General features: G+C 46.6%; 2 protein-coding genes across 6 annotated transcripts in view; one reads left to right on the top strand and one right to left on the bottom strand.

Moving 5' to 3' along the window:
* Positions 1–10,507, bottom strand: part of si:ch211-107o10.3 (uncharacterized protein LOC407663 homolog) — a 44,674-nt gene extending 34,167 nt beyond the window's left edge. Inside the window, exon 1 of one of the 2 annotated variants that reach the window (XM_060853172.1) lies at positions 10,373–10,507. In XM_060853172.1, coding sequence (XP_060709155.1) covers positions 10,373–10,442 — 70 coding nt within the window. In that variant the 5' untranslated portion in view covers positions 10,443–10,507. The remainder of the gene's footprint in view (positions 1–10,372) is intronic. The other variant, XM_060853171.1, reaches the window with a different exon arrangement.
* Positions 10,508–11,087: 580 nt separating this feature from the next.
* Positions 11,088–26,469, top strand: snapc5 (small nuclear RNA activating complex, polypeptide 5). 4 transcript variants are annotated; one of them, XM_060852957.1, is made up of 4 exons: positions 11,088–11,145; positions 15,982–16,284; positions 20,042–20,134; positions 23,613–26,469. In XM_060852957.1, the coding sequence occupies exons 2-4, from the start codon at positions 16,195–16,197 to the stop codon at positions 23,742–23,744; spliced, it is 315 nt and encodes a 104-aa protein (XP_060708940.1). In that variant the 5' UTR covers positions 11,088–11,145; positions 15,982–16,194; the 3' UTR covers positions 23,745–26,469. The 4 variants fall into 4 exon arrangements, with proteins under 4 accessions (XP_060708940.1, XP_060708942.1, XP_060708941.1 ...); XM_060852959.1 differs by having other exon boundaries at positions 11,128–11,149; XM_060852958.1 differs by lacking the exon at positions 11,088–11,145 and adding an exon at positions 11,182–11,327.
* Positions 26,470–27,921: the final 1,452 nt, after the last annotated feature.

The raw sequence follows: 27,921 nt of genomic DNA, 5'->3' as shown, positions 1-27,921 counted from the left end.
AACATTAAAAATATAAAGTTAAAAATCACACAATACCAGCTTATAGCCCAACAGGTTTATTTGGAAACAACAGCTTTTGGAGCACTGTTCTTTCATCAGGCTCTGAAAGCTAACGCTTCCAAATAAACCTGTTGGATTATACCCAGGTGTTGTGTGATTTTTAATTTTGTACAGCCCAATCCAACACCGGCACCTCCAAATCTTTAAAAATATTGTTTCCCTCATTCCATATGAATTCAAGTCATTACCACTAGCACTGCTTTTGGTAGAGAAGTTTTCAGAAAAAGAATATTTTACGTATCAGTCTGCCTTTGGGCCCCACTTCAAACTTTCTTCAGGATCTAATTGGTTAGTCTTTCATTCTTGCGAGGTATTCACAAGGGAGTTACATGCCCAAAGTTGGGAATTTAAACCTGCTCAAGAACTCCTCTGAAGCATTAGACTGGAACAGTGCTGGAACAATATTCCATGCATCCTTGTGGAGTAATAGAAACATTTAGCAAACAGACCCTTTGCTCCAACTTGTCCATGCCAACCTAGATATCCTAAATTAATCTAGCCCTAATTACCAGCATATGGCCCATACCCCCCTAAATCCTTCCATTTCATATACCCGTCCAGATGCCTTTTAAATGTTGTAATTGTACCAGCCTCCTCCACTTCTCTAACAGCTCATTCCATACATGTACCACCCTCTGCATGAAAAAAGTTGTCCCTTGGGTCACTTTTAAATTTTTCCCCCCTCACCTTAAATCTATGTCCTCTAGTTCTGGACTCCCAACCCCAGGGAAAAGACTTTGTCTATTTACCCTTTCCATGTCCCTCATGATTTTATACACCTCTATAAGGTTACCCCTCAGCTTCCAACATGCTGGAAACCAGCCCCAGCCTATTCAGCCCATCTCTATAGCTCAAACCTCTTGAAGAGGCACTACTGAGGATTTACCAATGGAAAGGCTGTGTCGTGACAAAGTCTTACACTTTGGTTCTTTGCCTCAATGGTCGCTAGCCAATAGCATGGGTGGAAATGAAAAACAAATTGACACAAAAACTGCAAGATTGCACCAACACACTAGATTGACATCATATTATGTAATCTATTGGACACATCCATAAATTGGAACACCGAATAGGTCAAGCTACCTCTGCAGAAAGAATTATTTCAGAGTGATGAATTCTGGTGAAAATTCCAAGCTGAAATTTTAGTCTACCCAGTTTGCTCCAGTGATACTTTCAGTCTTTCTGGGGGTTTCCAGCATTATACATTTGTAATTTCTGGAGTATTCAGTATTACACATTTAAAATATTATTGATTAAATCTTATCATACCGATCTGTCAATGAAGGCAAACATCACCAACGTACCCATTGGTACAATGACCTCGCAATACTCTGTTTTTACTGTCACCACCTTAGTAAGAAAAGTTACTAATAGAGTCATAGAGATGTACAGTATGGAAACAGACCCTTCGGTCCAACCCGTCCATGCTGACCAGATATCCCAACCCAATCTAGTCCCACCTGCCAGCACCTGACACATAGCCCTCCAAACCTTCCTATTCATATACCCATCCAAATGCCTCTTAAATGTTGCAATTGTACCAGCCTCTACCACTTCCTCTGGCAGCTCATTCCATACACATAACACCCTCCATGTAAAAAAGTTCCCCCTTAGGTCTCTCATATCTTTCTCCTCTCACCCTAAACCTATGCCCTCTAGTTCTGGACTCCCCCACCCCAGGGAAAAGACTTTATCTATTTATCCTATCCATGTCCCTCAATTTTGTAATCAACACGTGCCGAGATATTGAACAATTCTTCCGCCGCCTTCGCCTCCGTGCCTACTTTCACAACCAAGACTCCCGCCCACCCTCTGACGACCCCTTCTCCCCCCTCCAACACACCCCATCCACCTGGACACCCCGTGCCGGCCTCCTACCTGCCCTCGACCTCTTTATAGCCAACTGCCGCCGTGACATTAACCAACTCAACCTGTCCACCCCTCTCACCCAGTCCAACCTCTCACCCTCAGAATGTGCAGCCCTCCACTCCCTCCGCTCCAATCCCAACCTCACCATCAAACCCGCAGACAAGGGAGGCGCGGTGGTAGTTTGGCGCACTGACCTTTATACCGCTGAGGCCAAACGCCAGCTCGCGGACACCTCCTCTTATCGCCCCCTTGACCACGACCCCACCTCCCACCTCCCACCACCAAACCATCATCTCCCAGACCATCCAGGACCTCATCACCTCAGGGGATCTCCCATCCACCGCCTCCAACCTCATAGTCCCACAACCCCACACCGCCCGTTTCTACCTCCTGCCCAAAATCCACAAACCTGCCTGCCCCGGCCGACCCATTGTCTCAGCCTGCTCCTGCCCCACCGAACCCATCTCCCAATACCTCGACACGGTCCTGTCCCCTTTAGTCCAAGAACTCCCCACCTACGTTCGGGACACCACCCACGCCCTCCACCTCCTCCAGGATTTTCACTTCCCCGGTCCCCAACGCCTTATTTTCACGATGGACATCCAGTCCCTGTACACCTCTATCCCCCATCATGAAGGACTCAAAGCCCTCCGCTTCTTCCTTTCCCGCCGCACCAACCAGTACCCTTCCACTGACACCCTCCTTCGACTGACTGAACTGGTCCTCACCCTGAATAACTTCTCTTTTCAATCCTCCCACTTGCTTCAAACTAAAGGGGTTGCCATGGGCACCCGCATGGGCCCCAGCTATGCCTGCCTCTTCGTAGGATATGTGGAACAGTCCATCTTATGCAACTACACTGGCACCACCCCCCACCTTTTCCTCCGCTACATCGATGACTGTATCGGCGCTGCCTCGTGCTCCCACGAGGAAGTTGAACAGTTCATCAACTTTACTAACACTTTCCATCCCAACCTTAAATTCACCTGGACTGTCTCAGACTCCTCCCTCCCCTTCCTAGACCTTTCCATCTCTATCTCGGGCGACCGACTCAACACAGACATCTACTATAAACCGACTGACTCCCACAGCTACCTGGACTACACCTCCTCCCACCCTGCCCCCTGTAAAAACGCCATCCCATATTCCCAATTCCTTCGTCTCCGCCGCATCTGCTCCCAGGAGGACCGGTTCCAACACCGCACAGCCCAGATGGCCTCCTTCTTCAAGGACCGCAGATTCCCCCCAGACGTGATCGACGATGCCCTCCACCGCATCTCCTCCACTTCCCGCTCCTCCGCCCTTGAGCCCCGCTCCTCCAACCGCCACCAAGACAGAACCCCACTGGTTCTCACCTACCACCCCACCAACCTCCGCATACAACGTATCATCCGCCGTCATTTCCGCCACCTCCAAACAGACCCCACCACCAAGGATATATTTCCCTCCCCTCCCCTATCAGCGTTCCGCAAGGACCACTCCCTTCGTGACTCCCTCGTCAGATCCACACCCCCCACCAACCCAACCTCCACCCCCGGCACTTTCCCCTGCAACCGCAGGAAATGTAAAACCTGCGCCCACACCTCCACACTCACTTCCCTCCAAGGTCCCAAGGGATCCTTCCACATCTGCCACAAGTTCACCTGCACCTCCACACACATCATCCATTGCATCCGCTGCACCCGATGTGGCCTGCTCTATATTGGGGAGACAGGCCGCTTACTTGCGGAACGCTTCAGAGAACACCTCTGGGCCGCCCGGACCAACCAACCCAACCACCCCGTGGCTCAAGACTTTAACTCTCCCTCCCACTCCACCGAGGACATGCAGGTCCTTGGACTCCTCCACCGGCAGAACATAACAAGACGGCTGGAGGAGGAGCGCCTCATCTTCCGCCTGGGAACCCTCCAACCACAAGGTATGAATTCAGATTTCTCCAGTTTCCTCATTTCCCTCCCCCCACCTTGTCTCAGTCGGTTCCCTCAACTCAGCACCGCCCTCCTAACCTGCAATCTCCTTCCTGACCTCTCCGCCCCCACCCCACTCCGGCCTATCACCCTCACCTTGACCTCCTTCCACCTATCCCACCTCCATCGCCCCTCCCCCAAGTCCCTCCTCCCTACCTTTTATCTTAGCCTGCTTGGCTACTCTCTCTCATTCCTGATGAAGGGCTTATGCTCGAAACGACGAATTCCCTATTGCTGAGATGCTGCCTGGCCTGCTGTGCTTTGACCAGCAACACATTTTCAGCTGTGATCTCCAGCATCTGCAGACCTCATTTTTTAATCCTCTATGAGGTCAGCCCTCAGCCTCCGAGACTCCAGGGAAAACAGCCCCAGCTTGTTCAGCATCTCCCTACAGCTCAAATCCTCCAACCATGGCAACATCCTTCTGATAGGAAGCAGATAAGAACTGCATGCAATACTCCAACAGTGGTCTAACCAATGTCCTGTACAGCTGCACCCTGACCAATAAAAGAAAGCAAACCAAACGCCTTCTTCACTATCCGACCTGCCTGAGACTCCACTATCAAGGAGCTATGGACCTGCACTCCAAGGACTCCTTGTTCAGCAACACTCTCTTGGACTGTTGTAATCTGAGGTAACCTGCTTCGCTGTCCACTACACCTCCAATTTTGATATCATCTGCAAACTTACTAACTGTACCTCTTATGCTCGCATCCAAATCATTTATGTAAATGACAAAAAGTAGAGGACCCAGCACCGATCCATGTGGCACTTCACTGCTCACAGACCTCCAGCCTGAAAAACAACCCTCCACCACCCAGGGCTACCCCTTTGGTCTGGACGAAGTGGGAGGATTTGAAGGAGAAATTGTTGAGGGTGAGGACCAATTCAGCCAAACAAATCAGAGTGTCAGTGGAAGGGGACTGGTGGGGATGTTGGGAGAGGAAGAAACGGAGAGCTTGGAGGCCCTGGTCATGGTGGATGGAGATGTAGAGGGACTGGGTGACCATGGTGAAGATGAGGCTTTGGGGGCTGGGCAAACAGAAATCTTGGTGGAGGTGGAGGGAATGGGTGGTGTCCCGAACTTAAGTGGAGAGTTCCTGGACCAAGGGGGTGGGGTGGGGTGGGGTGGGGTGGGGTGGGGTGGGGGAGATAAGTCAGCATTGAAGTAGGTGGAGATGAATTCGGTGGAGCAGGAGCAGGCTCAAAGTAGCCAAGTACTGCAGTTGTAGACTTCAACCACAGCTGACTGAACAGCATTGCAGTGTGAGACACCTCCACTAGGGAGGTTTGTTTACTCAGACCAAATCTTAACTCGGTACTTAGGTTGCATTCATAATACAACCAGAATCAACACAAAACAAGCCTGTTCACTCCAACCCCACAGCCACAGAGAATCTCATGAAATATTTTTTTCAGATGGCCTTATTAGCAAATGAATACTAGTTCAATCTTCCAAATGAAGCGTGACCCATTAGAATAGTGATCAGAGAATTACTGTTCTTCTTAATAGAGATTACTTAATGAATAAATCTATGCCTCATCTCCAAAACATTTCAATCAACTATTGTGGGCAAGGGAATTTCATAGCTAACAAGGCAAATTCAGGGTTTTGGTACTGTTGCAGGAGGAACTTGGGCTAAGAGATCAGAAAACCTCTTTGCCCTTCCTCCAAATAGTGTCTTGCCTTTTTTCATGCCCTTTAGCCCTCAGTTCTCAATGCCACTGACCTGGAGCCAGGATTAAATCCACTTCAGAACTAGATAGCTAAAAAAGATGCATTTATAATATGGGCAAACAGGTTGAACATGAATTTGTAAATCCTTCTAACATACACAAAATGGAAGACAGCAAGAGCAGGGGAGGTTCCTGGTCAGCTATGTGGTGGAAACAAGCTTCTCCCATCACTATCTATAGTTTCAAGGGCTAAACCATACAGGAAGTTCTACTTAAAATTGTTTCGCTTAAAGCTGCAATTTTTGTGTCTTTTAGGAATCAATGTTAAACTTAGCGTTGGATTCCCTACAGCCTTAGTAGAAAAAAAACCATCATGTAAAATGAAATATAGTACTTCAAATCACTACATTTAAACATTGGAATAATATAACTTTCTACTTACAGTACTTCATGTTTTGAACATAGAACGTAGGAAAGTACAGCACAGAACAGGCCCTTTGGCCTACGATGTTGTGCCAAGGATTATTCCTAATCTAAAATAAAATAACCTAACCTATGCAGATCTGTTGCAAATCCTTCCCACCCTGATCCTCAGAGGGGAATGTGAGGCACCATTGCCTGAGATCTGCACTAGTGACAGCCTTTACTTACTTTACTTCATCAGCACTTAAGCTTATTGCTAATTGTTATTGCTAATACTAGCATATACTATAAGAAATTGTAAACTTCTACCAGAGTTCATGAGTGTTAGAGAGAGTGGTAGTATTTGAAAGAGATATGGGCGAGGGTACATGAGGGAGATAATGAGAGGATTGATTTGTATCATGCAACATAGCAAAACATTTTCTGTTAAATTCAGGTTTGAGATTTTCTTTTAAGATAGCACATAGATTTTTGATTTGCAAAGATAACCAGTGACTTAGCAAATATTTGCTTTGCACGCAATGCTTGTTTAACCAGCCTGACTTCTTATCTCCTAAATATATGCTTGGGAAAATACAAGAGCCTAAACACTTTAACCAGAAGTATCAAAAACAGCTTCTTTCTTACTGTTATTAGACTTCTGAATGGACCTCTCAAAATTCAAATCTAATAAAGATACGAGAGGGTCGTATCTTTTTGTGGCTAGCTGGTGTTCGTGTATCCTGGTGGCTAACTTTCTTCCTGTTTGTCCTACGCAGTGTTTGTGGCAGTCCTTGCATGGAATTTTGTAGATGACTTTGGTTTTGTCCATAGGTTGTACTGGGTCTTTTAAGTTTGTTAGTTTTTGTTTGAGTGTGGTGGTGGGTTTGTGTGCTACTAGGATGTATGGTAAGGTGGTTAGGGTTTCTGGCTGTGTTTGGTCTGCTTGTCGTGGTTTGTTCCTGAGGAATCTGCGGACTGTATTTTTTGAGTATTTGTTCTTCTTGAATACGTTGTATAGGTGGTTTTCCTCTGTTTTCCGAAGTTTGTCTGTGCTGCAGTGTGTGGTGGCTCATTGGAATAGTGTTCTGATACAACTTTATTTGTGTGTGTGTGTTGGGATGGTTGCTGGTGTAGTTAAGTATTTGGTCAGTGGTTGTCAGTTTTCTGTATGCGCAGGTTTGTAGTTCTCCGTTGTTCGTTCTTTCGACTGTGACATCCAGGAATGCGAGTGTGTTGTTGGTTTCTTCCTCCTTGGTGAACTTTATACTTGTGAGGGTGTTGTTGATGATGTTAAATGTCTCTTCTATCTTGTTTCGTTTTGTGATGACAAAGATATCATCTACTTTGCGGACCCAGATTTTTGGTTTGATGGTTGGTAGGGCTGTTTGTTCTAGACGGTGGAAATCTGTGTTCAGTGAAGCAGTTGAGGCCACCTCATTGAATGTTTTTAAGACAAAGATAGATTTTTGAACAGTAAAAGAATTAAGGGTTATGGTGAGCAAGGAGCCATCATCTTATTGAACGGTGGAGCAGGCTCTTTGGGCAAGACGACCTACTCCTACTTCTTATGTTTTTATGAAATAAAGTAACTTTGTTCTCATCAACTTCAACTCACTCTCTACTCAGCATGGTCAAATGTAGGGTCAAACTCCTAATCATCTTCCACCATTACACCCCAACCTTATACCCTCCCCACACCTGCCACCCCCCGTCCTTGTTCGCCCACTTCTCATTATACCCCCCCTCCCCAAACGCCCTCACCCCAACACTCTCCACTTCGCCCCACTGCCCACGGCCCCACTGCTCCTGCTTCTCACCTCACCCCGCTCTTCACCTCCCCACTTCCTCCCTAACGCCCCACACTCCTCCTCGCCCCCCCACTCCTCCTCAACCCCCCTCGCCACCCCCCCCGCTCCTCCTCAACCCCCCTCGCGCCCCCCTCCTCCTCAAGCCCCCTCGCGCCCCCCCGCTCCTCCTCAACCCCCCTCGCGCCCCCCGCTCCTCCTCAACCCCCCTCGCGCCCCCCCGCTCCTCCTCAACCCCCCTCGCGCCCCCCCGCTCCTCCTCAACCCCCCTCGCGCCCCCCGCTCCTCCTCAACCCCCCTCGCGCCCCCCCCGCTCCTCCTCAACCCCCCTCGCGCCCCCCCGCTCCTCCTCAACCCCCCTCGCGCCCCCCCCTCCTCGTCAACCCCCCTCGCCACCCACCGCTCCTCCTCAACCCCCCTCGCGCCCCCCCCCCTCCTCCTCAACCCCCCTCGCCACCCCCCGCTCCTCCTCAACCCCCCTCGCCACCCCCCGCTCCTCCTCAACCCCCCCCCTCCTCCTCAACCCCCCCCGCTCCTCCTCAACCCCCCCCTGCTCCTCCTCAACCCCCCCCTGCTCCTCCTCAACCCCCCCCGCTCCTCCTCAACCCCCCCTGCTCCTCCTCAACCCCCCCTGCTCCTCCTCAACCCCCCCCTGCTCCTCCTCAACCCCCCCCTGCTCCTCCTCAACCCCCGTGTCCCCCCGCTCCTCCTCACCCCCCCTCGCGTCCCCCCCGCTCCTCCTCAACCCCCCTCGCGCCCCCCCCGCTCCTCAACCCCCCTCGCGTCCCCCCCGCTCCTCCTCAACCCCCCTCGCGTCCCCCCCGCTCCTCCTCAACCCCCCTCGCCACCCCCCGCTCCTCCTCAACCCCCCCCGCTCCTCCTCAACCCCCCTCGCCACCCCCCCCCCCTCAACCCCCCCCGCTCCTCCTCAACCCCCCTCGCCACCCCCCTCGCCACCCCCCGCGCTCCTCCTCAACCCCCCCGCACCTCCTCAACCCCCCCTGCACCTCCTCAACCCCCCCTGCACCTCCTCAACCCCCCCTGCACCTCCTCAACCCCCCCTGCACCTCCTCAACCCCCCCGCTCCTCCTCCTCAACCCCCCCTGCTCCTCCTCCTCAACCCCCCCTGCTCCTCCTCCTCAACCCCCCCTGCTCCTCCTCCTCAACCCCCCCTGCTCCTCCTCCTCAACCCCCCTCCTCCTCCTCCTCAACCCCCCCTCCTCCTCCTCCTCAACCCCCCCCTCCTCCTCCTCAACCCCCCCTCCTCCTCCTCAACCCCCCTCGCGCCCCCCGCTCCTCCTCAACCCCCCTCGCCACCCCCGCTCCTCCTCAACCCCCCCGCTCCTCCTCAAACCCCCTCGCCACCCCCGCTCCTCCTCAACCCCCCTGCTCCTCCTCAAACCCCCTCGCCACCCCCCGCTCCTCAACCCCCCTGCTCCTCCTCAACCCCCCCCGCTCCTCCTCAACCCCCCTGCTCCTCCTCAACCCCCCCGCTCCTCCTCAACCCCCCCCGCTCCTCCTCAACCCCCCCCGCTCCTCCTCAACCCCCCCCGCTCCTCCTCAACCCCCCTCGCACCCCCCGCTCCTCCTCAACCCCCCCGCTCCTCCTCAACCCCCCCGCACCCCCCCGCTCCTCCACGCGCCCCCCCGCTCCTCATCAACCCCCCCGCGCCCCCCCGCTCCTCATCAACCCTCCCACTCCTCCTCAACCCCCCTCGCGCCCCCCCCCGCTCCTCCTCAACCCCCCCGCCCCTCCTCAACCCCCCTCGCGCCCCCCCGCTCCTCCTCAACCCCCCCGCCCCTCCTCAACCCCCCCGCCCCTCCTCAACCCCCCTCGCGCCCCCCCGCTCCTCCTCAACCCCCCCGCTCCTCCTCAACCCCCCTCGCCACCCCCCGCTCCTCCTCAACCCCCCTCACCACCCCCGCTCCTCCTCAACCCCCCTCACCACCCCCGCTCCTCCTCAACCCCCCTCACCACCCCCGCTCCTCCTCAACCCCCCCCCGCTCCTCCTCAACCCCCCTCGCGCCCCCCCGCTCCTCCTCAACCCCCCCGCCCCTCCTCAACCCCCCTCGCGCCCCCCCGCTCCTCCTCAACCCCCCTCGCCACCCCCGCTCCTCCTCAACCCCCCCCCGCTACCCCCGCTCCTCCTCAACCCCCCCCCGCTACCCCCGCTCCTCCTCACCCCCCCCCGCTACCCCCGCTCCTCCTCAACCCCCCCCCGCTACCCCCGCTCCTCCTCAACCCCCCCCGCTCCTCCTCAACCCCCCCGCTCCTCCTCAACCCCCCTCGCCACCCCCGCTCCTCCTCAACCCCCCCCCGCTCCTCCTCACCCCCCTCGCCCCCCCTTTCTTCTCTGACTCTCTGAGTCAGAGGTTCGCACAGCCCCGGGGACCCGGGTCCTCACACCGGAGGGAATCTGATGAACCTGCGGCCGAGACCCCACCACCCGCCTCCCTCACAAACACCTCACCTTCCAATGACAAAGTTTTGCCCCCAGTTTCCAGAAAGTTCGCTGAATGGCGATTGCCGCTGAGCCAGGGATGGAGCGCGGCTGCCCCCGGCCCCGGAACACAATCACAACATTTTACCTGAGACCACCAGGGAACCAGCCAGCACCCAGTGTCGCTGCACAATCTCAACCGAGTCCCACGACGCCATCGCTCCCTGCCCACCCGCTGCCCCGATCCGGCTTCAACCACCAGGGCGGCCTCGGCGCGCAGGGGGCGGGGACTCGGGCTGGGCGCGCGCACCGAGGGGCGGGCTACATGATGGTGGGCGGGGTCCAATGGTGATGGGAGGGCTCCAATGGTGGTGGGCGGGGTCCAAGCGTGGTGGCCGGGCTCCAATGGTGATGGGTGCGCGCACCGAGGGGTGGGCGGGGTCCAATGTTGGTAGGGGGTCCAATGGTGGTAGGCGGAGTCCAATGGTGGTGGGCGGGCTCCAATGGTGGTAGGCGGAGTCCAATGATGGTGGGCGGGCTCCAATGGTGGTAGGCGGAGTCCAATGGTGGTGGGCGGGGTCCAATGTTGGTGGGGCTTCCAATTGTGGTGGGCGGAGTCCAATGGTGGTGGGCGGGCTCCAACGGTTGTGGGCGCGCGCACCGAGGGGTGGGCGGGGTCCAATGTTGGTGGGCGGAGTCCAATGGTGGTGGGCGGACTCCAATGGTGGTGGGCGGTCTACAATGGTGGTGGGCGGTCTACAATGGTGGTGGGCGGGGTCATAAGTTGAGGGGCGGGGTTCAGCTTTTCGCGAGGAGTGGGGCTGGGGCACAGCCATGCACAACAATGCCGTAGATGCGCATGCGTGCATTGTCGGAAGTGACGCTGCGTGACTGGGGTGGACTGAAGTCAATTCCCGGGAGGTAGGTGTGTGTTTGTGAGAGAGTGAGAGTAAGATGGACGGACGGATGAATAGGTAGACAGATAGATAGATGATAAAGTTGGAGATAAGGAATGGGAGGGGATATGCAGGAAGCTGTTCGCACCGGGGAGCTGTGAGGGCAATGGCGGCCGCTCATCCTTGGACCGCGATAGTCAACCTGAGGTCAGAGGGTGTGACTGGTTCAGAGGTCGGAGGTCGGGGGGTCAGGGTATAAGATGGAGCTGGATGGTATTGGGTGGCTGACTGAGTGAGTGTTGGATTTGGCTCATTCGTGTTCGAGAGTGGTTTGGTCCTCATCACTGAACTGAAGCTGAAGGTATAAATTTCACTGAAGGAGTGTTCTAGAACCCTGCACTACAGCCCATAACACTCTGGTGACCTAGCTAATATCTATTACTCAATGAGCATGATGAAATATAAATTCCCTGGCCATCACCATATTATTTCTGTAGGATTTTGTTGTCTGCAAATTGTCTTGTTTTCTATATAATTATCAGTGACTACACAGTGGCAAAGCTCTAAAGAACTTTGGAGCATGGATTGTGAATGGTGCTATATAAATGCAAGTTCTTTTTCCACAGTCCTAGACTGGAGGGGGACTGACCAGGGTTTCCATGCCTGGTAATTTTCAAATATATACCATGTAAAAATCCAGTAGGGTCATGACTGTTCATTCCTTGGGTTAATGACCCCTCAGTACTTCCCTGACCTAACGTTTTAATGTCAAATTTAAATCCCATAAAGCACCTTATGATGACAAGTGTCAGATAATGGCCAACTCCAACAATAGAGAATCTGACCATTTTGTCCCTGTTCTTAAGTGGCAATACAATCATTGAGTCCCAGAGTAACAACACGCTGCGAGTGACCAATGACCAGAAAATTAGCTGGACCAGTATCTAAATACAATAAAAATGAGAGCAGATCAGAGGCTGGGAATTCTGTGGTGATTGGATGCACCTGACCACCATCTACAATGCACGAGTCAGAGATGTGGTGGAATATTCTCTATTGGTGAATGCAACTCTGAAAATGATTCTAACACTCAAGCTGACACCATCTAGGACAAAGCTTCAAGTATCTTTGATAATCACTGTGTGATAAATCCTCCTTTTTTAGGTATTTGTTTGTACTGTGGAAGCCATTCCAGACAGTTTGAGATCACTAAAGAAGAGTTCAAAGGTTACAATTAGTTGGAGAAAAAGACAAACAGATATATTCCATGCTAGAGGTGTTGCAGTCACCTATGCTGTGTGCTATACTGATTCTGTGTAGATTACTTGGTGATAAACTGACAGCAGCTTGATGATCTGTGCTATTAAGAAGACGTTCAAGGATTAAGAACCAGCTAAGTTCAGGACCCAACACTCCTAAGGAGCTGAGAAAGTGTGAAGGCCACTGGCTCTGTGTTGGGGAAACGGCATTGGGATAAGAAGCAGCTTGTGAGCTTTAATACAGTACAGTTGAGTGAGTTAGGCTTTTAAAAACAAGCAGTATTCACTGGGTGTATGACTTAGCAAGCTTAGAGCTTAGAAGAACTGTGGGGCAATTCAGTTTGCTGAAGCTAGCTGCTGGTGAATGGTTGAAGTTATGCTAATGAATGAATACTGGGAGTGCAGATTGAGTTCAGCAGGCCATAGCCTTAGGAAAGGTGATCCACTAGAACAAGAGCAGTGGTTGAGGCAATCTATGATGGAGTATCTGTTGAGGGCAGATAGTGAACAATTATGGTCTATTCCAGTGTGTAATGAGATTTGGGGATTTGGAGCTTCCTGTCTACCTGGAGCCTGTCCACCATCTACAAGGCACAAGCCAGGAGTTTGATGGTATTCTTTCCACTTGTCCAGATGAGTGCAGCTTCTACAAGACTCAAGATGCTTGACACTAATCAAGACAAACCAGCATGTTGATTGACACACCACCTAATGTCTTCAGCTGTCACTCCCAACACCACCAACGATTAGCAGTAGTGTGTAGCATCTAGAAGATGCACTGCAACTCACCAAGGCTCCTTAGACAGCACCTTCCAAATCTGTGACAGCTACCATCCAGAAGGACAGGGCAGCAGAAACATGGGGACACCACTTGTAAGCTCTCCTCCAAACCATGTACCATCTGATTTGGAAATATATTGCCATTCCATCACTTTCACTGGGCCAAAATGCTGGAAGTTCTGAACAGTGCAGAGAGTTCCCTCCATCTAAAGGACTGCTTTAAAAGGCAACTTGCTGCTTCTCCAGGGCAGTTAGATATGGGCAATAAATTCTGGCATAGCCAGCAGCACCCAAAACTAATGAACAAATTGAAGACAAAACTTGCTAAAATTCATTGTTCCTATTCATAGTTGCGATATTTATTGAGAATATTTAGATATAGTAAGAGCATGGGTAATTTGGCTTCTTGAGCTATTTCCACCATTCATTTATATATAATATGTATCTCAACACGCTAAACCACTTTTGGTCCATTTTACTATTGATGTCTGCATTTAATTTTCAGTTGTCCCCAGCATCAAAAGTAGTTTGTGGGAGACCCATTCTAGACTTCACTAAATGTTCAAAAGAATCTGGGCAAAGGTTTGCTCACTGAGCTGGAATGTTCATTTTCAGATGTTTCGTCAACATGATAGGTAACATCATCAGTGAGCCTCTGGATGAAGCGCTGGTGGTATGGCCCGCTTTTGATTTGTGTTTAGGTTTCTGTGGGTAGGTGATGTCATTTCCCGTTCTTTTTCTGAGGGGGTGATAAATGGGATCCAAGTCAGTGTGTTTGTTGATAGAATTCCGGTTGGAATGCCATGATTCTAGGAATTCTCGCACATGTCTCTGTTTGGCTTGTCCTAGGATGATGTGATGTCCCAGTCGAAGTGGTGTCCTTCCTTATCTGTATGTAAGGATACTAGTGAGAATGTGTATTGTCTTTTTGTGGCTAGTTGATGTTCGTGTATCCTAGTGGCTAGTTTTCTGCCAGTTTGTCCAATGCAGATGGGAAACCAATGTCATCGACAGAGTGCCATGCACTAACAACTGTACTTCCTGCACGAATGCCTAAGGTAACAGGTACTCCCTAAACGTCTTCAATACAAACCTCCCTTTAACACCCCACTAGCCAAAACAATAGCAGAGCAAAACAGGCGCAGAATGCTGAGAGGAATTATTAATGAAGCCCACAACAGACTGTCAATACAACTGGGAAATTTCACACCAAAAAACTTTACTTACTAATTTGACAGACACAGTACAACAAATCATAGACATTAGACAGCAGCAAACACAGAAAAGGAAAAGAAAAACTAGACCTGCAGAAAAAACTAGACAAACTTACACAAAATAACAACACAGAAGCATGGATGAAAAACTTATCTGACCGACTGTTAACAGACACTGAGAAAGCTGTCTTAGTAAGAGGATTAAATTACAACTTCCAGGATGCGGACAAGAAAGATTTCTTAGCAGCATTAGAAACAACAGTGAAATGCAACGAACTCACAGAGAAAACCCTGCAAACCATCAGAGTGTCAGTCGCCCCAACATTAACTGGGAAAAAGGACGGAAACACTCAATATATAAGAAAGGAAAGCACTAGAAGGACTAAGAAAATGGTAAAAACATTGTTATCCTACCTCCAGTCAAAGGACGCTTGACAGTCATTTTAAATCAAAGAGACTACATTGAGAAAGCGAATGCACAGCTTGCAGATACCAACACTTACCAACAAGTGGCGATAGACCAAACCCCACAAGTAGAGAACTAAATCAAAGCCATACTCAAAAAACACATCAAAAATCTGGAGAAATAAATAAGACAGATTTCCAAAACACGAATCCAAATGGATCCAACACACCACGCTTCTATAGATTAGGGTACTAGGATTCACAAACCAGGAGCCCCCCTCAGACCTATAATCTCGCTACCTGGAACGCCAACTTACAGATTAGTCAAGGAGCTATACCAAAGACTAAACCATTTAGTAGAAGACTCGGACCACTCATCCACTCCACCCTAGAATTCCTGAAAACCATCAAAGACACCAAGATAGAAGAGGATGAGTTCCTGTTGGAATGCCATGCTTCTAGGAATTCTCGCGCATGTCTCTGTTTGATTTGCCCTAGGATGGATGTGTTGTCCCAGTCGAAGTGGTGTCCTTCCTCATTTGTATGTAAAGATACTAGTGTCTATCAACAAACACACTTACTTGGATCCCATTTACCACCCCCTGAGAAAAAGAACAGGAAATGACATCACCATAAGAAATTTCATCACCAACCCAAGGAAACCTAAACACATAAAAAGCGGGCCATACCACCAGAGCTTCATCCAGAGGCTCACTGAAGATATTACCTAGTATGGTGATGAAACGTCTGAAAATGAACCTTGCAGCTCAGTGAGCAAACCTACATCCAGAACCTCAACCTGAGTTACAGATCTTCTCAAAACTCGCTGTCAAAGGAATTTTCTGTATGGAGAAAACTGTTTCTTGATCTCATTCCAGAATTACCTAGTTTTAATTTGAAGGCAGCATCCCCTTTTTTTTTTCAGGTTAGAGTATCTTTCCTGTACTGACCAATCAAATAATTTTATACTTGTCATCCATGCATCTTCTAAACATGGGGTTGGTAGCGTGGTAGGGAAATCCTCTTGCACATTATCTACATGTTTAAGAGGTGTCCGTATGGATAGGATTGGGTATGGGTACTATCTGCCTTTGCTCTTTAAAGTGGTGTAAATGACCAGAGTGCTGGAGTTATATCGTAGAAAATTAGTTAACATTGTGTACGCAGCTCCAACAAAGCTGCTAAATTGTCTTTTTGTTTCAGATATTGACTGGCCTGGCAGTGGGAATCCCTTTGTTTCGTCTGATGCCCCTTTCTGATTGTCATGAGCCGCTTATTTCTCCTGTATCCTAGTCTTCACAGGCTGCTTCTCTTATGAGAATGCAGTGTTCAGTTTACAGCATCTTTGTGCACAATTCTTAAAAAGGTGCAGTTATTCCTCCTCCAGGTAAACACTAAAACTCCTAAGGACTCAGAATGCTCAGTCGGTTGCAGGAGCTGAAGAAAGAAGAAGAAGCTCTACTGAAAGTCAAAACCAGTTTACAAGATCAATTAAACCGACTCAAGGTATATCTACATGCAACAAATAACACCTATTGTTTATGTATAGATTTAAGTTCTGCTGTTCTGTGTAGGTGGATGAAGTACCTTTACAAGCAGGGCCAATAGCAAGTGTTCCCTGGTGAGGTATAGCACAGGCCGTCCAGTTCATGGACCCCTCCTCCCCAACTCCACTGCCTCATTTTTGACATTGCTCCTGCTGAATTGAGACAGTTTAGGGTGGGAGGTGCTTCTGCCTGCATCATCCAGCCAAACACAGTCTTAAGTCTTAGCCTTTGTTCTCTCCTGTGATTCAAGTAAAAGCATCCCAAGCTTTTTAATTTGATTACATTTGCTTGTAGCATGTATCAGCAGATCGGGCACTGTGACATTGGGCTGAGATACACATTCACCTCTAGTGGGATAAGCATAAACTAAGGATTGGGTAGGGCACTGAATCATTTCCTATATTTTTAAAAAAAAATTATTTTCTTCAGTTCTGCATGTTGTGCCATTCATTCAATGGGAGCTTGAAGTTTACAATTTAGAGATCTGGGGCCGTTTCAGCCCCTTTCCCACGTGCGACTAACTGTTGCTATGCCAAGCAAACACAGCCATCAGATTATGCAGATTCCAGAGCTGAGAGGGTTGGCTTGTGTAAAGAGATTGAGTAAAGTGGGACTGTACTCATTGGAATTTCAAAGGATGGAGGGGCGATCTTATAGTATCATATAAAAGTACGAAGGGAATAGGTAAGATAGAAGCAGGGAGGTTGTTTCTACTGGCTGGTGAAATTAGAACTAGGGCGTGTAGCCTCAAAATAAGGGGGAACAGATTTAGGAGTGAGAGAGAAGGACCTTCTCACCCAAAGGGTTGTGAATCTGTGGCATTCTGTGCCCAAGGAAGCAGTTGAGGCGCTACCTTGTTGAATATTTTTAAGGCTAAGATTGATAGATTTTTTGAACCATGAAGGGAGGGTTATCGTGAGTGGGTGGCTAAGTGGAACTGTGTCCACAGAAAGATCAGCCTTGATCTTATTGAACGGCAGAACCATCTCAACAGGCTAGATGGATTACTCCTAGAGTCATAGAGATGTACAGCATGGAAACAGACCCTTTGGTCCAACCTATCCATGCTGACCAGATATCCCAATCCAATCTAGTCCCACCTGCCAGCACCCGGCCCATATCCCTCCAAACCCTTCCTATTCATATACCCATCCAAATGCCTCTTAAATGTTGTAATTGTACCAGCCTCCACCACATCCTCTGGCAGCTCATTCCATACACGTAACACCCTCTGCGTGAAAAAGTTGCCCCTGAGGTCTCTTTTATATCTTTGCCCTCTCACCCTAAACCTATGCCCTCTAGTTCTGGACTCCCCGACCCCAGGGAAAAGACATTGTCTATTTATCCCAATGCATGCCCCTCATAATTTTGTAAACCTCTATAAGGTCACCCCTCAGCCTCTGACGCTCCAGGGAAAACAGCCCCAGCCTGTTCAGCCTCTCCCTGTAGCTCAGATCCACCAACCCTGGCAACATTGTTGTAAATTTTTTCTGAACCCTTTCAAGTTTCGCAACATCTTTCTGATAGGAAGGAGACCAGAATTGCACGCAATATTCCAACTGTGGCATAACCAATGTCCTGTACAGCCGCAACATGACCTCCCAACTCCTGTACTCAATACTCTGACCAATAAAGGAAAGCATACCAAACGCCGCCTTCACTATCCTATCTACCTGCGACTCCACTTTCAAGGAGCTATGAACCTGCACTCCAAGGTCTCTTTGTTCAGCAACGCTCCCTAGGACCTTACCATTAAGTGTATAAGTCCTGCTAAGATTTGCTTTCCCAAAATGCAGCACCTCATTTATCTGAATTAAACTCCATCTGCCACTTCTCAGCCCATTGGCCCATCTGGTCCAGATCCTGTTGTAATCTGAGGTATCCACTACACCTCCAATTTTGGTGTCATCTGCAAACATACTAACTGTGTCTTTTATGCTCTCATCCAAATCATTTATGTAAATGACAAAAAAGTAGAGGGCCCAGCACCGATCCTAAAACTGCTGCAATTTCTTATGTTCTTATAGCCAGAAAGTTTTTGGTTGTAGAAGAAATGCTGAGTAGCACACACTGGCAATGCCATGGATTATTTTACATCCAAGTTATGTAGTGGTGGGAGTCCTATTCAAGAGAGACAACGTGTAATTGTGCAGTATCCCCTCACTCTTGCTGTTATAAATTGAGCTAAGCTGGCACTCCAGTTCCTAACTGATTGCATCCCTGCAATTCTCCTGTTACAGAACTGACAACTGGCTGTAGGTGTTCCTTCTAACAGAACCTTCAAAACCTTGCTTAGCTGTAACCCATCCGACACTGTAAACAAAATGTTAAGTCATCCTGCTGGACTGCAGCCAATAATTTAGCTTTGCTAATCTCCCCTAATCTAAACACAGAAAACAATTGTATCTGAGGGGATATTTAAACAAAAAGGATTTTAATCTTAAAATTGGAGTTAGACCATTTATAGAGTCATAGAGATGTACAGCATGGAAACAGACCCTTCGGTCCAACCTGTCCATGCCGACTAGATATCCCAACCCAATCTAGTCCCACCTGCCAGCATCCAGCCCATATCCCTCCAAACCCTTCCTATTCATATACCCATCCAAATGCCTCTTAAATGTTGCAATTGTACCAGCCTCCACCACATCCTCTGGCAGCTCATTCCATACACGTTTCACCCTCTGCGTGAAAAAGTTGCCCCTTAGGTCACTTTTATATCTTTCAAATCTCACCCAAAACCTATGCCCTCTAGTTCTGGACTCCCCGACCCCAGGGAAAAGATTTTGTCTATTTATCCTATCCATGTCCCTCATAATTTTGTAAACCTCTGTAAGGTGACCTCTCAGCCTCCGATGCTCCAGGGAAAGCAGCCCCAGCCTGTTCAGCTTCTCCCTCTAGCTCAAACCCTCCAACCCTGGCAACATCCTTGTAAATCTTTTCTGAACCCTTTCAAGTTTCACAACATCTTAAGAATGATACCAGTGAACATTTACCTCAAAGCTGGTAGTGGAAAAGCCCCCTCCCCATCCCCTCACCCCAAACAAAACTGTGGATACCCAGTCACTGACAGATTGTGAGTGATATTGTTGAAGTTCTGTGAGGCTTTAATGTTTAGTATTCCTCTGGGTTAGTGGAAAGCTAGACACCCACTGATCAGTAAAGAAATTAAAGGCTATGGTGAGTGGATAGGTAAGTGGAGCTCTGACAATTAGGTTCTGGGTTGATGTCTTGCAGTGTGTTCCCATGGAGTCATACAGCACAGGAATAGCCTCTTTGGTCCAAGCAGTCCATGCCGAATGTAATCCCAAACTAAACTAGTCCCACCTGCCTGCTCCTGGCCCATGTCCTTCCAAACCTTTCCTATTTATTTCAAAGTTTTGCATGCTCCAGCTAATCCCTTTGTAACTAATGGGTTATGGGATTCTAAAGCTCTGGGCCCGACATATTAATCTGTACTTAGTAATGGGATATGATGCCAAAAAGGACAATCGTGGTATTATGGTACAGATTAGCAGTGATCTAATTGAATTAGAGGTTGAATGATTTCTCCTTCATTAGTCATTTCCCATCGCTCAGGGTGGCTTTATTCCTGTCTTGGTATCTTGGTAATATTGGTATGTTAAAGATGCTGCAGGAATGCTGATTATCAGTATTGGAAGCCAACATTTTTGTGGAAAGGATCCTTGTGTAAGGGGTATGTGTGTACCTTTTAGGTAGAAGAGTTGGCCCTTCGCTCGATGATCATGACTAGGGAAGATGGTGATGATGACACTGACAACTGTGGTCAAGCAGCTGAACCTGTAGAGGTGAGAAATCTGATCTGAGCTATAAACATTAATATATTTTTCTTTTAAAATTTCAAGGTAACAGCATCATATGAATACATATTGAATAACTTTTGTGTATATCATTCTGCATCCCCATCTGATATTGACTTGTGCTATCCTTGCTTCATTCCACCCATCATTTGTTCAGTCTGTCTTCTGTTTGCTCTCTGAAATAAAATGGTAGAGTTCTGAGGGAGGGGAGGAAGGAAAGACTGTGAAATGTGGCTTATCTTTAAAAAAAAGCTAGGGCATGATGTGTTTTTTTCCACGTCGTCTCCCTTCTGGGTTCTTTTACCTATCATTTAAGTAAAGGGAAGTGGCAGCCTAGTAGTAATATCACTGGACTATTAATCCAGGAATCCAAGTAATGTTCTGGGAACCTGGGTTCAAATCCTCTCACAATAGATGGGAGAATTGGAATTCAGTTAAAAAAAAGTCTTAACAACCATTACTCTATTGTTGGTTGTCAGAAAAGCCCATCTGATTCACTCATGTCCACAGCGTGTGGACATAGTGTGGACACAGGCCATTCAGCCCATAGAATCCACACTGATCCTCTATAGAGCATCCCATCTAGACCCACCCTGCTAACCTATCCCTGTAACCATACAATTCCCAAGGCTAACCCAAATAGCCTGCACATCTTTGGATTGTGGGAGGAAACTGGAGCATCCGGAGGAAATGCACACTGACATGGGGAGAACATACAAACTTAGAAGAGATAGTCACTGGAGGCTGGAATCGAACCTGGGTCTGTGACGCTGTGAGGCAGCAAAGCTAACCACTGAGCCAGCATGCCGTACCTAGAACTATTCTAATAAATTTTCTCTTGATTCTTGCCAAGGCCTTGACATCTTTGAAATAAATTACAGAAGAACTTAATAAATAATTGGCAAACTAAATTCACACAGATAAATGTGAGGCACTATATCTTGGTGAGTGACTTGGGAGACGACTTATTACATGGAAGGTGCAAGTCCAACTATGGTAGAGGAAAGCAGGTATCTCTGAGCAGCGGTACACTAATTGCTGACTAGTTAGTGACAGGTTAGCCAAGCCACAGAAGAACAATCCAAGCACCAGACTTTATTTCAAACAGAATTGGGAAGGTAGGAATGGAGAAGATGTAGGAGTACAGAGAGGATTCAGGGAAGACCTACATGACTAGAAATAGGGGTCCATATCAGGAAGGGCTTGGCATGCTGACCTCTTGGGCAAAAGAAGGTTCCTGTGGTGACCCGAACACAGGTCCATCAAATTTATTTTGATGGAATGGGTACAAAAATAATTCTTCTTGTGGGTAAAAACATATCTCAGGCCATCAGCATGAGGTAAAATTACAGAATGGTTACATGAATTAGAGGACACCATTCAGTCGATGTCATGTTTGTGTTGGTGATCTGAATGAACACCTGATGTCACTCCCCTGCTTTCTCCTGTGGCCTTGCACCTTCTTCCTTTTCAGCTAATAATCCAGTTTCTTCTTCAATGGATCAATTGATCTACCTCCACCATAGTTTCAGGCTGTCCATTCCAATCCGTAACCACTCTCAGCGTGAAAAAAAAATCATAATTGTTTCTTTTGCCCCTTTGGTCTTTCAATTATCCTGCCAATGGGGATGGTTTCTCCATAACTACATTGCCTAGACCCTTTATGATTTTGAATATCTCTATCAAATCTCCTCTTAATTTTCCTTTTTGCTGGGAAAATAGTCACAATAATCCAAATTATATACTGTGTAGGGGTAACATATAAACTTGTCAATTTTGGCAGAAGAAATAGAAAAGCAGTGTATTATTAAATGGAGAGATTTTGCAGAATCCAGTGATCTATAGAGACTTGAGGGTCCTGTATGTGAAGCTGAAAATGTTAGTGTGGTTAGGAAGGCAAATAGAAAGTTGTGATTTATTTTTACAAGGGGAATGGAATATAATAGAGAGGTTGTGCTGTGATTGTCTAGGACGTTGATGAGACTAAAGTGGGAAGAATTTGCACTTGAGGACATGAGGAGACAGTTCAAAGAAGGCTCACTCGATGTCTTGCAGCTGTAGTATGTAGGAGTTTGTGGATACTAATGCAATCCACAGTGATCAAATCTACAGCAATTGCTTGCTGCTCAAGGGTCTTCACCTCTGAGTTAGTGAGCTGTAGTTACTAAGATGGGGAAAGGTACCTGGTCACTGATTCAGGAAGCAGTACAAATCATGGACTAATTACAGTTCAGAGGCAGGTAGGTGTAACTGAGTGATGGAGGTATGATGATCCTGAATTTCGATTTGAAGGAGCTTCAGCTCCAGTCGTTTCAAAGTTCTTGCTTAGCAAGGGACGAGGGCAGAGACTGGGTAGGATGTGCACTGAGAAAGAAATATAACAGTCTTAGGGAATATCTTGGGGACTAGGTAACTACCTTCTCTGCGATAAACAATGTTCTGAAGGCTGTGTTGTCCACTGAGGGATTATAAACTACTCTGTGCTAAATGATAAAGCAAAAACACAGAGGTGGGTTCATCTCTGGATTAACTACCAGCCATGTTTAAATTGCAGTGTAGAGAAAAATACCTGGCTCAGAGATTGGTGTGGGAGATAATGAGTTTGATTCAGGATGCAGTGCTGGGGAGCAAGAGAAGTTTTAAAGGAAGGAAGTGCCTGCTGAGATGGTGGAGGCATTGGTCAAAATATTCCAGAACTCACTGGAAACAGAAGAGTGTCAGCACATTGGTAAAGCCTGTATTTAACATCCCTGTTCAAGAAGGGAAGGAGACAGGAAGCAGGAAACTACAAGCCAGTTAATCTAACATCTGGAAAAATACTAGAGTCCCTTATTAAGGAAGAAATAGGAGGATACTTAGAAAAACTTAATGCACTCAAACCAAGTTAGTATGGTTTTGTGAAAAGGAAACCATTCATAAAGTACAGTATGCCTGTACTATGATGTGACTCTAAACTAATTCCATTTGCCCACACATGGTCTGTATTTCCCTTATTCCAAATTTGTTGGAATTCTTTGAGGAATGTAACAAGCAGAATTGATAAAGAGAGCTAGTAGTTGTAGTGTATTTGATTTCCAGAAGGCTTTTAATAAGGTGCACAGAAGGATTTTGCACAAAATAGGAGAATATGGAATTGAGAGTAATGCATTTGCATGAATTGAGGATTGGTTAACACAGAGGACGGAGTTGGGATTAATGGATCTTTTCAAGGTTGGAAAGATCTAGCTACTGGAGTATATAGAGATCAGTTATGGGACTTCAATTATTTACTAGATTAATGACTTGGAGGATGAGAGATCATTTACTTTGTTGCAGAAAGTACCATTGTTTTATACCAGAATGATAGTCAGGAAGTAGTACACTCAGCTCATGAGAAACTGGAGATGTTCAAGTTTTAGCCTGGTCTGCCATTGCCATTGAATGGTAATTGTGATCCATTTCATTTGCTGACTCTTTGTTCCTGTAGTCCTCAATGCAGGTGGATGATGCGAGTGTTATCAATCAAACCCAGCTTCAGTTGAACACATTACAGTCTGTTAGAAATGCGTCACAAGAAAATGAGGAAGAGGAGGAGGATGAAGAAGAATGCATCTCCTAAATAGATCAGTTTTCAGAACAGCATGCGAAGAAGTCATACAAACAGAATGTACTCAGCTTCATTTGAAGGTGGAGTGTTGAACTGGGCTTGTATTCAGAGTTTCATCTTTACAGCAATGCATCAGCTCATTGTTTCTCAATATATGTACACTCAGCTATACACTGGAAAGGTGGTCACCACAGGGGACTGTCTGCCATCTCTGAGCCTGCAGTCTGCTATCTGTTGGGGATATTGAGTGTTTTTGAAATCGTTATCCTCATTGCTATACCTCCTTTCATGAGAGAAACGGAAAAAGACTGAAAGTGAGAAGAAAATGGGAACTTGACATTTAACTTACTGTATAAAGGAAACATGAACATTTTTTGATACAGCAAAGCATTGAAGAATTCTTGGATTAAGACAATTTTAAACTGATATGCCAGATTGTTGCTGAGGGAATAAAAGTGAGATTCTACAATGCTGAGCATTTAGAACATCAGATCAATAGACAAATATAAAAGTCTATTAGACTATAGCGTATCTGTTCTCAGCTAATGTGAGACTTTATGGTTTGTGAGCCTTACAGAGGCTGTGTAACGGTGGGCAACTGATACCACAGCAGTACTTTGTGACAGATATTCTTACTTAAATGAGCCACAAAAGAATCGAAGGTTGTTGGCCTTGAGCTACATGTGTTTGAAATAATAATGTTAAATATGTTAAAGAATAGGGTTATATGTAATAATGAGGGTGAGTTGGATGTGGTTCAACGTTTTGCCTCCTTGCATGGATACATTTCTTTTCAGTTTTGGAAGTGATTTTAATGTTCAATGAGTTGTTGGCCACTTCATTTATTTTTGTTTATAAAGCCATGAAGAGCAGCTACTGCAGCCTCCTAATATAAGATTGTAATAATCAGTCAGCCAGTCCCTATGCTGTGATTCACAGTCGCTGTATTTGAGTTTATCCACAGTCACTCTTAGCTGCTTTTGTGCAAGTCAATTTAATTCACCGCATAGACGTGGGATATATCTGTAGGTTAACTTTGTGAATTCATGGAGCCTAACTTTGAGCTATGTGAGTTACTGAGACTTGCCTCCAAACAACAAACAAAGCAGGTGTGTAGATATGTACAACACTGAGTTTAATTCAGTTCCCAGCATTGTGGCCAACTGCACTGTGTCCATATGACAGGCTAAAAATGTTGCTATGGAATGTGTTTATATTGCACCTTTTCAAAACAGCCACAATTTGGTTGACTTTACTTTGTGTGCCTTTTAAAATAGAGGTGTCACTGTGCAGATCAAGTGGGTCTTCAATAGCCCCAAGGACTATTCAATCTTGAGTAAAATACACCGTGACTCTGTGTGTTCATTTAAATCAAACCGGGCATCAAGGCTAGAGCATCAGTAATAAAGCTGCAAATCTGAGTATTCCAGTTCGAAAATTGAATATTTTGATTTATGGAATGCAAGAAAAATAATCATTGTGTTGTGTCTGAAACCACCAGCGGGGTTTCAGTTGTTTGAGTGTAATAATATTTGCGTCACATTTCTTTGTGGGCAGTTGCCAGCTGGGTTTGTTTTGAAAGAGTGCGTTTTATACGGTGATACCCGAAGAGATTGTCTTTAGGGGAAAGAAGCCTTAGAAGATGGAGTATAATTGGACAAGGGTGGAGAGGTAATTCAATACCTACTTTGAAGTTACAGGTTCTGCTTTTGTTTGATATTTCTGATATAAATTCCAGTTTAAATGCAGTATAACACACATTTGCAAGTAAGTATAATTTTAATATGGCACATTTTATAATTAAAATGTCAACATTGATGCAAGAATTTACAATGGAGTAAGTTAGCATCAAGTGTATGCAGAGCCTTCATATTAGAGACAGAATGATGATTACTTTATAAACTTCTGTATTATTGTAGCAGGCTGTGAACTGCCATGAATGTGCTCAAAGGTTATCTTGGTCAAGATGTTGAGATCCTGCCTCACAGCTTCAAAGGAAATCTTAAGCTTTTGCCTGATATTGAAACTGTGAATGTAGAAGTTATTTTTAAAACACCGTAAAACTGTGTAAAACATATGGAAGAAAAATGTGTGTCCTGTAACACTTTAACAGCCAGTGAAACAGCTTTTCATGTTCAGTGAAAATAAGGCCAATTTGTTTCTCATTAGAGTTCATTTTAAGTTAGACTCATAAGTTTAAAATATGTGGCCAATAGTTGACACCAACCTGCAGCATCCTGGCTGATGGAATGAGAGCTGGTGGTGAGCTGCACTATTCACTGTAAAAGCACATGCAAACAGAAAGGAGCGAGAAAGGTAGTAATGTCAGAACAGTAAACTTGTCTTAGAGCCAGCTAAACATGGACTGCATCGGGTGATCTTTCTCTCCTGCTGAGACTGAAAACAAAGTTGACAAGGGCTCTCCTCCATTCTGGGAGATAGACTCAAAATTAACAAAGGCTGCTGAAGGATTTGTAAGCTGGCCATTTGAAATTTTGAAGAGTTGGGGCGTACATGCAGAAGGTTGAGTATTTGTCCCCAGACTGGTCAAGTTGCTTCAGAACACACATATTAATTGCATTTTATGGCTGAAAGCCTATTGACATATTTTAAGTATTGTCGCAAGATAGATGTGTAGGCCTTAAAGTGGAAAAAATGTGAAAGCTTTTTGCAGCTGGTTAATTGCACTGTTACAAAGCTAATCAATAATAAAATTGATTTTTGTTTCTTGTGACAATAGTCACTTCTGAATTCAATGGAAATGTACATGATGAATGGATCCCACCGTGGCAGCAGTTCTCCCCAGTCAGTATAATTACTGAAGTCAGCCCTGGGAATTTATATCCTGATAGGCTCCCCACCTATAATGAAGTGGAGAAGAAAATCAAATATACACTGACCCTGTAACCCACTACTTTAAAGCTGTACATAATACACCCAGAGCAGGATGTCTGACTAAAGGATGCTGCATATTCACTGTGAAACACACTAGTTTATCAGCAAGTTAGTGCTGGTTGCAGAGAGGTGGGAAATTAAACAGTATTCTGTGAAAATGGGACTTTGTGTATTGTGCCAGGTGCCCTGACCCAGACTGATCACTACCTTGGTGTTCTGACTCCTTTGTTGTACCGAGATATGGATCTTAGCTCAGGGTTTCTGGTAGTGGTGACAAATCTTAGATTCAACAATGGAGGGAAAGGTCAACTAAGGTTTCTGCTCCCGATCATTATCCAGTGATTTCTCCCTGTTGAGGATGGATTAGGGTTAGTTGTGAGGTCAGCTGGCCCAACGATAATCACTATCAAAGGCACCAGCTGAGTCCCACCACTGGTTGTAATCTGCTGAAGCACAGAAACAGTTGGGAATCTTCAATCTAGATACATCTAATCAACAGGGGTGCATGCGTTCTGATGTACCTCTGGAGCATGCAGGACCTGAACCAAGGCCTGCTCCAAAGAGGTACCACTGCACCACGAGAGCCTTTAACACACAGCAGCCAAGGTACCAAAGCTGAAAGCTCGCTACAGAGAGATGTTTGGCTTCCCTCCCCCCAACTTTCTAGGTTTTTATTTAAATCAACCTGTTCAAAGATGTCATACATCTCTGGAACAAATGGGCCTTGAAATCTGGCCTCCTGATTCAGAGATGTGGATACTACCACTGTGCCATTCATCCAAGAACTTTCACTATATATGCAAATAGTATGGATAATATTTTGACTGAAATAATTGCATTTATATAAAAGATTCACACTTTGACATTAAACAATAAATTATTTCTCAAGTATGGTGCCTGTTATGTAGCCAAACCAACTCTGCCTGTACTCTGTAACAGCCCAATCCGTACGTACATTCCTCCCTGAGCTGTGGCAGAGGCACGGTGATCGAGATTGAAACATGAAATGGGATTCAGCATATTCTCTTGCAGCTCCACCTTCCTCCCAGAAATGCTGTTTCCTTTGTGGAAGCAGATTTTTGATGGTAAATGTTCCTTATTAGTTTCAAGGCACAAAGATATTTGATACAGTTTTGGTGGCGTTTTTTTAAATTCATTCCAATTTTTCAATATTAAAATGTTTCTCTGTCTGCTTCTCTACTGAATAAGAGATTGCCTACTTCTTTAATCTAACACAACAGCCTCTGGGTTAATCATGACAAAATGCTGTCATTTTCCAACAACAAATCTTGAT

Source organism: Hemiscyllium ocellatum, chromosome 39, assembly GCF_020745735.1.
Source record: "Hemiscyllium ocellatum isolate sHemOce1 chromosome 39, sHemOce1.pat.X.cur, whole genome shotgun sequence".
Lineage (NCBI taxonomy): Eukaryota > Metazoa > Chordata > Chondrichthyes > Orectolobiformes > Hemiscylliidae > Hemiscyllium > Hemiscyllium ocellatum.
Note: the sequence above shows the minus strand (reverse complement) of the source record. Positions and strands in the feature narration are given on the sequence as shown.

Excerpts from the sequence above, each read along its gene's own strand:
- snapc5 (XM_060852957.1), top strand. The coding sequence starts at position 16,195 with ATGCTCAGTCGGTTGCAGGAGCTGAAGAAAGAAGAAGAAGCTCTACTG. Across the intron at positions 16,285-20,041 it reads ATCAATTAAACCGACTCAAG|GTAGAAGAGTTGGCCCTTCG; the intron begins GTATATCTACAT and ends TGTACCTTTTAG. Across the intron at positions 20,135-23,612 it reads AAGCAGCTGAACCTGTAGAG|TCCTCAATGCAGGTGGATGA; the intron begins GTGAGAAATCTG and ends TTGTTCCTGTAG.